This window comes from Crocodylus siamensis, chromosome 1, assembly GCF_052110815.1.
Source record: "Crocodylus siamensis isolate JL-2025a chromosome 1, ASM5211081v1, whole genome shotgun sequence".
Classification (NCBI taxonomy): domain Eukaryota; kingdom Metazoa; phylum Chordata; order Crocodylia; family Crocodylidae; genus Crocodylus; species Crocodylus siamensis.
Window position 1 is genome coordinate 291,654,976 of NC_143395.1, and position 14,663 is coordinate 291,669,638.

A 14,663-nucleotide genomic window follows, 5' to 3' on the forward strand; every position below is an offset into this window, starting at 1 on the left:
CATACATCCAGGTTTTCCTGAACATGCCTTCTTTTTGAGCCCTCTTATATGAAGCCAGGCGGGTTTTTTAAATCTGACCAAATGTCCAGGATTTTGCTTTGCTCCACTGCTGGGAGCAGGAAGCACAGATGTACCTGCATGCAGCTGTGGAGGTGCATGAAGACCCATGTGCTGTTCCCTGCTGCCTCCAGTCACACTTCTCTGCTCCCACCAGCTGAGCGAAGCAAAATCCTGTACTTTTGGTCAAGGCAGGGGGATGGGGTGGCAATAAGGCAGGGGCCATGGGGTGAGCGGAGGCTGCCTATGCTTCCACTGGGAGAAAGGAGTGGGGGCAGCAGGGAAATCTGGCCAGCTGGTAGCAGTGTCCAGCCAAGTGGCCAGGAGCTGGTGCTGCCTGGGCAGAGGGGAGGGAGGCTTTGGCCAGGTTGCCTGGCCCAGAGCAGCAGCCCCATCCCAGGGTGGAGGGTGCCACAAGACTTCCTTTCATCTTCCCTCCAGCTAGTTCATAGATTTCATAGACATCGGGGCTGGAAGGGACCTCGGGAGATCGAGTCCAGCCCCCTGCCCACAGGGCAGGAAGTCACCTGGGGTTATAGGATCCCAGCAAGATAAGCATCCAATTTACTCTTGAAGGTGTTCAATGTAGGTGCTTGAACCACCTCCACTGGCAGACTGTTCAAGACCTTGGGGGCTCGGACAGTAAAGAAATTCTTCCTTATGTCCAGCCTGAAACGGTCTATGACCGTTCGACCTAGTCATCCCTTGGGGCGCTCTGGTGAACAAACGTTCCCCCAGATCCTGGTGGTCACCCCTGATAAACTTATAGGTGGCCATCAGATCACCCCTGAGCCTGCGCTTTTCCAGGCTAAAGAGTCCCATGGCTCTCAGCCTGTCATTGTAAGATCTGTTTTCCTGACCTCTGATCATGCGCGTGGCTCTCCTCTGGACTCTCTCAAGCTTCTCCACATCCTTTTTGAATTGTGGAGCCCAAAACTGGACGCAGTACTCCAGCTGCGGCCTCACCAAGGCCGAGTACAAGGGGAGAATGACGTCCCGGGATTTGCTCGAGAAGCATCTATGGATGCACGCCAGCATTTTGGTCGCTTTACTAGCCGCAGCATCGCATTGGAGGCTCATGTTCGTCTTGTGGTCAATGATGACTCCCAAGTCTTTTTCTTCTGTAGTGCTAACCAACGTAGCACTGCCGAGCCTATAAGGGTGCTGCAGGTTTTTCCTCCCAAGGTGGAGAACCTTGCATTTTTCGGTGTTAAACACCATGAGGTTCTTGTCTGCCCATTTGCTGAGCTTGTCCAGGTCAGCCTGGATCACCTGCCTATCTTCTGGTGTGGATGCTTTGCCCCAGAGTTTGGTGTCATCGGCGAACTTGGCCAGTCCACTCCTAACTTCAGTGTCCACATCGTTAATGAAGAGGTTGAACAGGATGGGTCCCAGGACAGAGCCTTGAGGGACCCCACTGGTTACAGGGCACCATCAGTTTCCCAGTAGTGATGTTTGACGATACCACAGCAACAACAGTTGTCAGGTGTATTAAATCTATATTTGCATGCCATGGAATTCCAAGGACTGTAATTACTGATGATGATTAGGCAATTTATTGAATGTTGCCTCAAGACAATAGATCTACAGAATGTGGAGTATGCATTTTGAAGAATCTACTTAAAACAGCAGAGGAGGAAGGAGAAGATTTCTGCTTGGCACTACTAACTTCAGAGTTATACCATTGTAAATGTGGAAAGTCACCTGTGAAACTACACTAAGCACATAAAAACTTGACTACCTGACATAAGCCAGAAAGGAAAGGTCACAAAGGAGTCTGTGATAGTGTAGAAAAGCCTGGGAAAGTACAACTGGATGCAGAATTAAGTAACGAGCAAGGCCACTTCCATTGTTCTTAAAGCAAAGATTGGGTGTGATGTTTTGGAAAAACGGATGCTGAGTTAGGGTTAGAGATAATTACAGTAGACAAAAGAAATAATTTTGCTTGTTGTTTGGTGACCACAGAAGAAGGCCAAATCATAAGGAATCAAAGACTCTTCAAAATGCTGGACAAATGAGGATGATATGAGGAAAATAAGAATGGAGTCTATTTGAACCAAATTCACAGGTTACCTGAGAATGTAACCAGGAGGCCAAACAGTCTAGTGTAGATAAGAACATGGGCGAAGAGGGGCTGTCATTTATTTATAGTAGAGCTGGGAGATTTGCTTAAATGACCACTGAGTGACTGAGAAATGTTAGTTTGATTTTTATGAGATTTTTATCATAGTGTTGTATAAAATTTTAAATAGACTAACAAAGGGGTAAGAGTGACACAGTAAGTCTTTCTGGATATGCAGTGTGTAGGAGGTGTTATCTTCCTGCTAACTCTGAGGTTAGCAGGAAGTTCTGGGTGGCAAAACAGAAGACCTGACACAAGACAGCATCAGACTATCACCTCTGCTGTAAGTAGCTGTGTGCACATGATTTGTAAATAATAAAGCATTTTCACATTTCAGGCTTCAGTTGTTTTGGTTAGTTCTCTCTAGTGAGGCTGTATAGATTTCAGTCAAACTTTTTTTTTTTTTTTTTTTTTTTTTTTTTTTTTTTTACTTTCCTGTACTGAGTAAAGTATTAGGTGCAAAAAAGCTGGATAACAAGTTACCTATATCTTGCATGTTTCTGAGGAATTGTAACAAGTCTTTGAAAATCTCCACTTGCACCCTGATAGCCATTCCCATCCCCATTCTTTGAACATTTTGATGGTGGTCATGTTTCTAGGTAGAACTTGAATTTCAGTATATAGTGAACTAGATGCAGCAGTTGGCTTTACTCTTAAAGAACTGAAAGCACATACTTGGAGGCATAGTTTGTGACTTAGCTCAACTGGAGATAACAGTATAATTGTGAATATCAAGTAGATGTTATTAATAAGGAGGGTTGTGCTCCATCTTCCTGTTGCCTTCCAGTTTTGTAGCTGCAAGTCTCTAACTGTCTTGGGGGGTAGGGAAACACATTACTAAATGCAAAATTTCTTTCATAAAGGGTACAATGCAATACAAGTTCAGCATTTTATGTTCATGAGACAAATAGCATAGCAAATATGATGTCTCTTACTACTATAAGCGGAGTACAAGCAACCATTTGAGAAGCTCAGCATTACAATAGCCATTAAATTCGAACAAAAGCTTCATTCAGATCTTAATGTTAGAATTCACTGAATTGATGAAAAATGTGGGATAAGAGCTTAGCAACTACTTTCCTTTCTCTTCCCCCTGCCCTCAAGGGAATTTCTCCCCTCCTTTTCTGAGTAAGGCTTCTTGGTCTTGCATCCAATTGGGTCACAGTTTTGACTTTCATTAGCTTAGGGTCCCTTCTTTTATTTGATAGATATGTGTTGCCTTTTGTTTTTATATGAGGTTGTTCATCAGTCCTACAAATGGGTTTTCTCAACTAATATAGGGCTTAAATGGTTGAGTTGTATACCATACAGAGAAGGCTTTTATCTCTCATCCTTTTTGAGATTTATTAATAATTGTGTATTTGAAGTACTGGGCTTTTAAAATATAAAGTGGACTCAAACTTATTAAAAGTGTTGATACTCTGACAGATACTCTTAGAGAACCAAAAGTTAACTTTTTTTTTTTTAAATTAACATTTTAAATTTAACTCTCCTCTTAAGAAGTTTGGTGCACTATTTCTGGTGAATAAAAGCTTTAGGGTGACTGTAGAGATGTTGGAAGTCTGCTCCAATATGCTGTAATTTAAAACACCTCAGAGCAGACTAAAATAATCAAGTCTGCTGGAGCATGGTAATTAATGCACTCCAGCCAGCCTCTGTCTCATGTGTCAGTGGGGGTGCTTGACCCTAAAGCTCACTTAGTTAGAGCTTTAGTTCAAGTGCCCTCACTGCCATTTTGAAGCGTGGGGACACTGCAAAAGATGCTGTAGCACTTTTTAGAGTGGCTCTAGGAACGGCCCTAATTAAATTGCCCCTACCACCACCCTGGAGCATGGCTTTAGCCAAATTTTAGGTGTGTAGCAAGGCATCCTGGATCTTGTATTCAATCTGACCTGTTGCATGTCACCTTTGCGCTAACGTTCATCACTCTGAAGTTGGATCATTCTTGAACACTGCTCTTTCTTTATAGAGCTCTACTTGTAATAACGAGCATGCATGTGTACAATTCCATGAAATGCAAGCATTGATTCAGACTCATTTTGTCTTGATACAAGTATTATACAGTGAAAATACCAACAATTTTTATTCCACTTAATGTCTTGATCTGTGTGTTTTCCCTAAATGTATTTTAAGTGGTTTAAGTGCATTTGCTTTTGCAATAAATGCCTTTAACTTTCCCTTGACTTTTAGGGCCTTGTTGCACATTGCACTTTGAGCTGCTCAAATGTTAATTGGCGTTAGTGCTAGCTCAAGTTTAGAGCAGTGGAGTTTAAGGCTAAAAACCTCCTTGGACTGTCCCCCACCTGCACAGCTGTTACTAGCCACTAGAGGGCTGGCAAGCAGGGTCCTGACTATGAGTTGCCACTGCAGGGCTGGTGAGCCAGGACAAGCTTCTATCCCTGCTTTAGGTGGGGGTGTGAGAGATGGGTTGACAGGGGACCATGAAGCTGAGAGGCAGAGAGTTAATGGATTGGGGTGGGTAATAAAATGAGAGGTAGAAAGAAAATGGGGGTTGGAAGGGTACTGAAATGAAGTCAGCCACCAAAGGATAAAATAAAAAGTGTGTGTGGGGGTGGGGGGAGAATTTAAAAAGAAATGGAGGAAGTAAATTTAAAAGTCTCATGTTTTTAATAAATTGGGACTAAGGTATGGATATGCTGGTCATGCTTCGTAGGCTTGCTGGGATGTGGTAGCAGTGAAAGAAGGTTCTTTTGGGGGAGCTACTGCCTCTGCTCTGGTAAGGAAGCCCCAGCTCCTGGAGACCCAATCTGGCCCCCTACCTTGTTCCCCCACATTCCCCTAGACCATACTCATGGACACATCTGTGCCCTGCAACCTGGCTGTCGTATGCTCTGTAGGTTGTTTGTGCCACATTGCACCCCTGGGGGTGGGAGGAGGAATTGTCTTGGTGTGAGAACCACCCGTTTGGCAATAGAGTTCAGGGGGTGGAAATTTTGTCTATACAGAACAAGAGGGTATGAGAGGGGACACTGCATCCTGGGATGTTGGATGACTGCAACTTGGGCGGTTTATCTGTGGGGAGTAGCCACATATTAATGGAACATCAGCTGGGTAATATGGATCAGAGATGCACTTGCCTTGGAGTGCCATAACTTTAAGCCACCTAAGGTGCATTTAAAACTAGTGTTGAGTGTTAGTGTCTGGGTAGTCCAGTAGCCAAAAACTCTAGGAGTCACCTAAAATTAATGTGTAACAAGGCCATTACTCTGTAAGGAAGTGAAACTTATGGTTATTTGGGATTATTCCCTTCATTTACTTAAAATATCGTAGCCTGTTGTGAGTCTGAAGAGTGTACAGTGGTCCTTCCCTTGGTTTCAGGAATAAGCTGTGTCCTTCTATGGTTCTGTTATTGTGCCAGGTACCCTCTCTCCTTTCTCTTTTAAAAGCCTGTAGCAATAATGGTTAAAGGCTCTGACCATCAGCACATGCCACATTTTGGTAATCAATCAGGCATCCATACCTTGCCAAGTGAGGTACGGTGGCCAAATTAATGAACAAAGAGCTAAATTCAGAAATATCTGGTGGGGAAGGATGCTTGAAATGAGTATTCCCAAGAAAACCACCTAAGGCTGCAGTGAAAGCAGTAGTTGGTTCTCTTTAAACTGAGACACTAATTTCTAATCTCAACTTTTGTTCAAGACCAAAATTTGCTGCTCAGTTGACCTTCCTACCATTTGGAGAGGAGAGGAAATACAAAGATAGCATGGTTTGAGATCCCTTTGGATTCATTCAAGCAGATTCTGATTAGAGGTCTGCAATTTTAGACTCTAAGGTTTTTAATAATACATTAAATTGAAGAGTTGTACTAATTAGAGATTTAATTTCAAGACTTTTTCCTGTTATCATTTTTCTTGAGTCTTGTATGTGCATATTTTGAAGTGCTGACCAGTTGTTGTTTTTCATGTGCTGCGGAAGATGCGGAAATTTCAAGGGCTGTTAAGTCTGGGAGTCAACTCACATGCCTACAGATTGGCTCTGGTCTGTGGCAAGATTTAATCCTCTGGTTTGCAGCATTTACTAGTGGGGGAAATTGGGAGCAGTGGGGTGGCGGGGAGGAAAATAGGGGTGATGACCTGCTATAGGACCAAGCTGCTGTAACTTCGTTGATCACTTCAATAAAAAGCTTTTGGATCCCTGATCTAGTCCATTACCATATGCAAACTTTAAATTTATTTGTGAGTGGTGATGCACTTAAATTCTCAAATACAGCTAACTTATCTTGGCTGCAAGTTTAAAGATTCCCTGACTTAAAAAATACTTTGTTTCAGTTGCAGCCAGTTGGTTTTTTTTAATCAGTGTGGAATCTCTAGCGCCAAGTGAGTGAACGCTGAAGATATCCTCCAGTATAGTGTCACATGCTTTTTCTGTTAATTTTGCCTTAAAGAATCCTAATGTTGTTTTGTAGGCCAGGAATGAAAGTTGGCCATCTGTACTAAACGTTTGATTATTTTAAATTCCCTTTTTCAAGGTATAGACAGGCAAGGTTCTTTGGGTAGGTGTGGTATCTTTTATTAGATCAACTGAGTAGTTGGGAATAAGTTCTTTGGAGACTTTTGGGAGAAATCACCCTTCTTCAGGCATGGGGAGTGTCTGCTGTTCTGAGACTCCAAGGAATGAAAGAAGCTAAAGTGTGACAGGATGTCACTTAGAATATACATGGAAGTTAGAAAAACAAAAGGTAAAGCAGGGAAAGGGGTTGGGGAAAATGTGAGGGGGGGGGTGGGGGGAAGAGCCAAAGGTGAAAAAAGGACAATAGTAGATTTTCAAGGCAGAAAAGAGGCTTTCTGTAAAAAAGTAAATAGCTGGAAATTAGGAAAACAAAGGTTAGAAAAGGAGGGGAAGGAGAAGGGAGGAAAAGAAAAGTGTAAGAGGTCAGGTCTGGCAGGTACTTGGTGAATCAGATGTCAGGCAGGCTGTCATGAAATACTATAGTAATTCTACTTAGCACGTAACATTTTAAAGGAAACTTACTATTGGCTTTTTAAATTGTAAATAATTCAAGCTGTTAGTATGAAACTGCAAATAAGAAGGAGACTGCAGTACAATCAAACTATTGATTCTGGCCTTTACATATGTTCATTGTAGAGGCTAATATGTCAAATTGACTCCATACTATGACACTTTAACACATTGTGAAAATAATTAACTGAAATGTAGCCAGGTTTTTAAAAAGCAATTTCCCTTGGCACCAAATATTTCATAATCTTGTATGGCTTGGTAAATTGTATGCTGGAGTTTCTCACTTGGCTGAACATGAGCATCTTTTGGTAACTTTAATTTAATTTATAAACCGTTTTTAAATTAATCCTTTAATATTGTTTTTTAAAATCTTAAGCAAGAACATTCAAATTATAGGCTGATCTCCAGACTGAAAGTTGCAGCAGCAAGATTGAATAGCACAGTGTCTTTCCCACCAAGTTTCCAAACTTGTTTTTGTTTGGCTCTAGGGCAGTGTCTCAGCCTTTTTAGAGATATGGTGTACCCCTCCATAACTTCTGAATTTAGCAATGCCTTGTTTTTCCAGTCTTTAAAAAAAAAAAAAAAAAAAACTGGAAAAAGTACATGAACAACTAATATAATGACTGAGAGATGCTTGCATGTACCTCCTCTTCACCTCTTTATTTCCTGCATCCATTTGGATTGGAAGTGAATACTTATACTCCCATGAGACACCACTTGCATAGGAGCCTAGTTGCTTTGAGCTGGCCTCCTCATCTGTGATGCTCAAGATTTAGCTTCTAAAAGCAGCTCATAGTAGTCCTTGTGTGAGAGCTGAGATATGGGAAGTGAGGGCTGCCTTCAAGCTGCCATGTTCATGGACCCTTACAGAGAAAAGAGCTTTTCCTTCTGTCTCAGCTTTGTGAACTGGTGTAAAAATATAGGTTGTTTGTACTGAAGAAACTTTCTGTTACGGTTCTGATGGGAATAATTCTGGTTTCTTAAGGGAACCAGATATGGGCAAAACACTGGCACTGGGGCAGAAGTGCCATCTTTCTGCATGTGCTGATCTATTCCAGTAGACTGCTTGGTACTTGTTGCTTCCAAGCAGTCAAGTAGGGAGTTAAGTTCTGAGCACTTTCCACTTTGTCCTGTATTAGGGAACCCTGTATTAGGGAACCCTAGAAGCTATTCTTAGAAACAGTTCCTTGATAAGAGGTTTCAGATGTCTTGCCACAAAGACTTTGAGTTTAGGAGTTTTTGATATTGTCAAAAGATTCTTGTATGTTCTTTATCTAAGACATTTTGAAGGAACTTTTGTCCCTGATAAGGATATAAATATAGTTAAAAAATTATCCATTTAACCTTCTCTAATTGTATTGGTTAAATGGTTAATCGATAGAACATGCTTAGTTTAGTGATCTCTGCCAGGAATCGCCCAAGTTCTTTGTCTTCTGGTCCCAGGCTCCCCTTGCACTAGCAAGAAGCAAGCTCCAATGGCTGGGAACCCCCTCGGCCGAGAGGCTCCCAGTTATGGGAGCATCTCGTACACCCCCACAGCTGGGAGATGCAGCTGCTGCCATCTCCCAGCCATGGAACCCCCTTGTGGCTGGGAGTTGGCACCATGTATGGTCTTCCAGCCCCAAAGGTGCATGGCGTATCCCCAGGGCTGGGAGATAGCAGGTGCTGTGGGACACTAGTCACTGCTGCCAGGACCCTGTCTGCAGCTGTGGATCACTGGGTCACCAGCCCCTTGGAGCATTGCTGAGACCCAGAATTTGTTGCTGCTGAGTCTGAGTCCCCTCAGGTACAGGACTCCCAGCCCCAGGTGGGCATGATGCTCCTCTGAACTGACCAGGCTCCCAGCCAGACAGGGCTCTCTCTCAGCTGCAGCAGAGATCTTGCTACACTTACAAAGTAAAGATGGAAAGCAACCAATATAAAGTTAGTGCACGTTTTCAAGGTCTAACTTTATAGTTGGTTGGGCCTTTTTATGGCATGATGGCTACTTTCCATGTGTTGCTGGTCTCCGTTAATTGCTCAACTAACCATTTAATTGCACAATACCTGTAATGTGTACAGGGAGCCTCTGTTACTTTATGCTGACTTTATTTTTTTTAAGCTAGTGTTGTTTCGTTGTTGTTGAGTAAGGTAAATTATCCATTATCAAGGCTAGTAAGGGCACTGCAGTAGCTTACCTGAAAAATTTAACTGTAAAGAATTATGTTCTCACATCTCTAATGCAAAGGCCTTTTTACCTTGCATTTGTGTATGGAGAAGCACCCTGAGGAATGACACTTGCCTTAAATGATATTTTAGTGTCACTTTTTTCAGGTCAAAGAAACTTTCTCCTCATAATAATTATGACCTTTTTTTGGGTTTGAACCGGGTATATTCTAGATTAGGGCTGTGCAACTAGTGACATGTTAGTCGCATGCAGCCTGTTAAGGGTTAATGTGGTCCCAGGCTCTCACCTGTCACTCCTCATTGCTCTATCTGCATCAGCAGCTAGAGTCTCCAGCTTCTGCTTCTTGCTTTTGCCAGGGATGGGACTATATAGAAAGCTAAAGGTAAGTTCAGCTGCAACCAGGGGCATCGAAGTCATGTGCTGAGGAGGAAGGGTTTTATGCCTCTGCATAGTGTAGCAGTGGAGACGATACCCACACAGGTGAATTATGCTGCAGTAATTTTGGGGAGCATTTTTGCAAAACGCCTGATATAGGTGGCCTCCATGGCTTAAAAGTTGGACAGTTCTGTTCTAGATGGCACACATCACACTTAAAAGATTCCTAGAAACGTTTTTCTACTTTCTTCATCCCCCAAAAAGCTTGTTCTATATCATCTGACACACATTTTCTGTAGAAATGCTATAATGGTTAATGAAACTAGATGAAACGTTTCTTAATTTTAATTTGTGCAATTCAGTATCATGTACAATTTAATTTCTCACTGTCAAATGTATTTACATTTAGGTTCAGGCAAAGAAGGAAGAACCTTTGCCACCGGCACTTAGCCAAACCATTCCATCGTTTTATTTTCCTCGGGGACTTCCAAAAGAAAAAGTGAATATAGATGCTGTAATTGCTAAAATAGAGAGGACTTTCTCTCAGTTTCCAAATGAGAGGGCAACTTTAGAAGACATGGGCAAAGTTGCAAAGGTAAGGATTTACTGTACGTCTGTATTTTGTATGGTGACTCTATGGAAAGGACACATATTCTAAGTTTTCCTATGTTAAGTGTTCTGTGATCTTAATAAAATTGAAATAAGGCTATGCTAATCAAATCCATTCATATAGATCTGTTTCATAGTTTATTGATGTCAATGAGTGTCTTCATCTTCCATTAACTTTTTGGGTAAGGCTCAACCAAATCAGCATTGTAGAAAACTAAAACTGAAAAAAATGAGCTAAAAAGCTTAGTTCTTGAGCTCCCAAAGTCTGTATTGACCTGTTCCATAAATATCAGAAGAATATCATTGCATCTCAATACCCAGTTTTGTCTCAGGCCTTGATAGTGTCAGTTGTGGTACTACTAAAAATATTTGCTTAATTATTTGGCTTGATTTATACAGTGTAGGTTTAAAAATGTAATGCACTGTATGGAAGTGCCACAATTAAAAAGTTACTTTTTGTTAAAGCACAAAGTCATTTTTTCCAACTATATTAGATGAGGAAGGAAGTCAGAATTGGATTTATTAAGCACTGAAATCCAAAATTCACTTCTCTTTGCAATTAAAGTATAACATTTACTGAAGGACTGTAGCACACAACTTCTCCAGAGTACCATAATACAGAGATTTTAAGACCTGAGAAATGACTTTTGCCTTCTATATAATATTAATGGCAAACTCATTTAATTTGTTTCTTAATTTTTAGTGTAAATGATAAATGTGTCAAAGGAGTTCATTCAGTATACAATTTCATGATCAAGGAATAAGACTAGAACAGACCTGCAGACTGTAATTGCTTTACAATTAATATTCAGTATATGGAAATATACTGTTTCACTGGAGAAGAAAAATTTGCCAAAAGTATTAAAAAATTATGGGGGAGGGGAGGTTTGTCAGCATCTTTGTTTTTGGCATGAAAACATACCGTATAACCAGGTAGGTTAACAAGTAAGGGCCAGATCCAATGGAAGACTTTGTTTTAGGTGCCTGGCCCCTAATGTGGTATCTAGTACCCTGTATGTGTAACTCTCCACATGCATAGTATGTGGAGTTTGTGCTTCTCTGAGGAGTCTGCCAAAAAACCTGATCAGGGAACTCTCTACAGAAAGCCAACAGGAAGCAGATGTGTCTAAAATCCTACAGAATAAAAGCACACTTCTTCAGGGGAAATCATTTCTACCCCCTCAACACCTAGCCGCTGATATTCCCTTTTGTGGGGGTAAGCAACTATGTCCACATCCACAACAAAACAGGGTTTTCTGTCATCCTGTAAATATGGCTCTTGGAAGTGATGGATAGTACATAAATGTGGGAACCAAGTGGTTTGTCCATTTGCCCAGGAAACGGGAGAGCTATCTATGTTCAATGCCCTTCTCGGTCAATTTTCTACCTCCCGTGAGAAGACCCAGACTATTAGATTACAGAGGAGGTACAACCACTCTAACTCGTGCTGCAGACACAGTTAACTTGTGTGGAAGGGATTGTAATGTGGAGCTAGGAAATCGGAGCCTAACTCTGCAGCTTATCCAGGAAGAGGGAGCAAGTGTTGATTCAGGCATATAACTATTAAGGCTAGAGTTAGTTTAGACATGCACAAAATCAGAGTTTAGATGCCCTGGTTACGGACGTTAAGCCAGGAAGACACTGAATAAGTTCAAGTATCCAGCCTTAAATAGCTGCTAAGCAGGGTGTTTAGAGTTGCAGCTTTGAACTGGGGCACACAAGATGCCTATACACATGCAGCAAGAGCTCTGTCGCACTGTAATTACAATCAATTGAGTCTCCTGGAGCACAGCAAACCAACAGACTTTAACATCATGTGGATCAGCATCCCCATGCTGAAAAATGGTGGCAGAGGTGCTTTAACTAAAGTTCATTCAGTACCTTTCTGCTTTACTGAAGCTTGTTTGAGCATTTGTTAAAGTGCCTCCACTGCCATTTTTCAGCATGGGGGCACTAAAGCACGGGATGCTCTGAGCACTTTAATCAGAGCGGCTCTTGAAACAGCTCTAATTAAAGCACCCATTCCCAGAGCATGTGTATAAATGCCCATTCCCAGAGCATGTGTATAAATGCCCATTCCCAGAGCATGTGTATAAATGTGAAAATACCCAAGGCCTTTTTTAGATCTGTCCCCAGCAGTATTGTTCCAATTGAAGTTTACTCTACTAGATAAAGCTGGGCAATAAACTTATTCTTCCAAAAGCTTCCAGAAAAATTGGATTGATACAGGCTGAACCCTGTCACTCTGTATGTAGTAGAGAGCTGCAGGCGGATCCTGTTCCCCCGTCTAAGTTGATTTAGGTGCTGAAGCATGGTTGTGTTCCATCCTGTTTAAGGCCCTGACGATACGTTAATACATGTACTGTTGTATAGTCATTTAACACTTAAGACTGAGTCACAAAAACAGTATGGAGGAAAAGGATCCTTCTGTATTTCCATTATTTTTTTTCATATAACCCACAGTTTTCCCCAAAACCAGATAGAGAAAACTAAGGTGTGCATTATATATGAGGGGTCCAAAAATTTTGCGGGCAGGAGAAGGGGTGGCATCATTAATTACTGTGCTTCCAGGAGTCCTGACAACTAACCCTGCCTCTTCTCACTCCCTCTTGGACCCTCTGTTGCCAAATCTCTGGACCCATAGCGAAGCCTCTTCCTTAACCACTTGCTGAATTGAGCTGGCATGTGAGATTGGCCCAGGGCCAGACCTAGCATACTGGCTCTGAAGTCGTATGCTGAGTTGGACTCAGCACTAGTTCCAGGGAAATGTACTGGGTCGCACACAATTCTGGAGCAAACAGTGGCACAGCTGGGTCAGAATTGGTCATGTGGTTCTGGCCTCAGTGCTGATATGGTATCTAAGCCACTTACATGTCCAATAAGTAGATTAGAATCTGGCCCCTGCTGTCCCAGGATATTGGCATAGGGCTAGATGTAAGAAAGCAGGAGATAAGCATCTAAATACCTTAAGTGCCTTAACTCTCATAATATCAGTGGGAGTTCAGACACATAAATACCTTTTGGATCTGGCAGTTAGCCATATGCTAGCAGTATGTTATTCATAATCTTTTTTTAATGAGGGAGTAACCCTTATCTAAGTAGTCATTTAACTGACTTGCTGTATTGTCTGGTGCTTTATTTTCAGGCATGTGAATGCCCATTTTACTGGAAAGGTCCCTTGTTTTATTGTGCTGGAGGTGAACGCACAGGACATGTGTCGGTTCATAAATTTGTTGCGATGTGGCGAAAGTAAGTAGGCTGTTTTTTCAGAGGTGCTGTATTTCTTAAATTTAACTGATGACATTTTTAAGCTCTGAATGAGATCCAGGCTAGAGAGCGGGAAGGAGGGAAAAACTTTTTCCACAAATTCTGTCTGCTTCAACTGACAGAATGGAAAAGGCTAGCTAAATACAGGGCAGAGTGGATGAGGGTTGTTAGAGCATCTAAGGTGCTCCAACTGTCACAACAACCTTGGGACTGACTTGACAATCACTGAGAGTAAATTTTTTAACAAGTTCTACATGAACAGTGAATAAAATCTTGGTATTTGCTGTGGTAGACAATGCAGTGTGGTAAGTGACAAGTTCCTAATGTTCCAAGTGTAAGTCTTGAGGCGGGGGAGTGGTGAAATGTGGATCAAAGTTGCAAACGTAAGTCAACAGTTTTGGCAGGACACTTCTTTCTAGTCTCTCCTCTGGATCCCAAAGAAAGAGCTGTGGTCTTCATTTTAAAACTTATGCCCTCACGTTTACTCCTCTGCTCAAATTGAGTATAACATTGATTTATGTTAACGCTTGCACTGTTGCACTGTTTAGTATGAGAGATGGAAAATAGGATCAACCAGTACAATACCTAGAAATGTGAAAACGCTGAAAAGTAGAGCAGAATTTCTAAAACTCTGCTTTTACATTGTTGTGGTTTTGTAGAGTGATCACATTTATAAGGATATTGAATTTAAATTCATTCAGTTTACAGCTGCTCTACATGCTTTAAATAGTCATGTCCACCTTTGTTGGTGAACACGTATACATTTTTATTTTCACATTTCAGAATACTACAGACTTGTCATGATGATGCTTCAAAATTTGTTCATCTTCTAATGAACCCTGGATGCAGCTACTTGGTGCAAGAAGACTTCATTCCATTTTTACAAGTAAATTGCAACTGAAATTAATCATGACCCTCCTCCCCACCCTTTTGAAGTTACTTTATGCATGCTCTTTACTAAAACTTACTGGTGATGTTTAGTGTGGCACACTGGTATTTAGGTGACCTAGATGTTCTAGTTTGTTACAGTTTACTTTTATAGACAAATACTTATCACATATATTTTATCTAGGTAGGAAATTAAGA

General features: G+C 41.5%; 1 protein-coding gene across 7 annotated transcripts in view; it reads left to right on the forward strand.

Annotated features, from left to right (window-relative positions):
• PPP2R3B (protein phosphatase 2 regulatory subunit B''beta) overlaps positions 1–14,663 on the forward strand; it is an 87,775-nt gene that overhangs the window by 36,984 nt on the left and 36,128 nt on the right. For all 7 annotated transcript variants that reach the window (XM_090064511.1, XM_090064520.1, XM_090064500.1 and 4 more), the window contains 3 exons: positions 10,111–10,296; positions 13,456–13,559; positions 14,361–14,463. In XM_090064511.1, the coding sequence (XP_089920637.1) occupies positions 10,111–10,296; positions 13,456–13,559; positions 14,361–14,463 (393 nt within the window). The remainder of the gene's footprint in view (positions 1–10,110; positions 10,297–13,455; positions 13,560–14,360; positions 14,464–14,663) is intronic.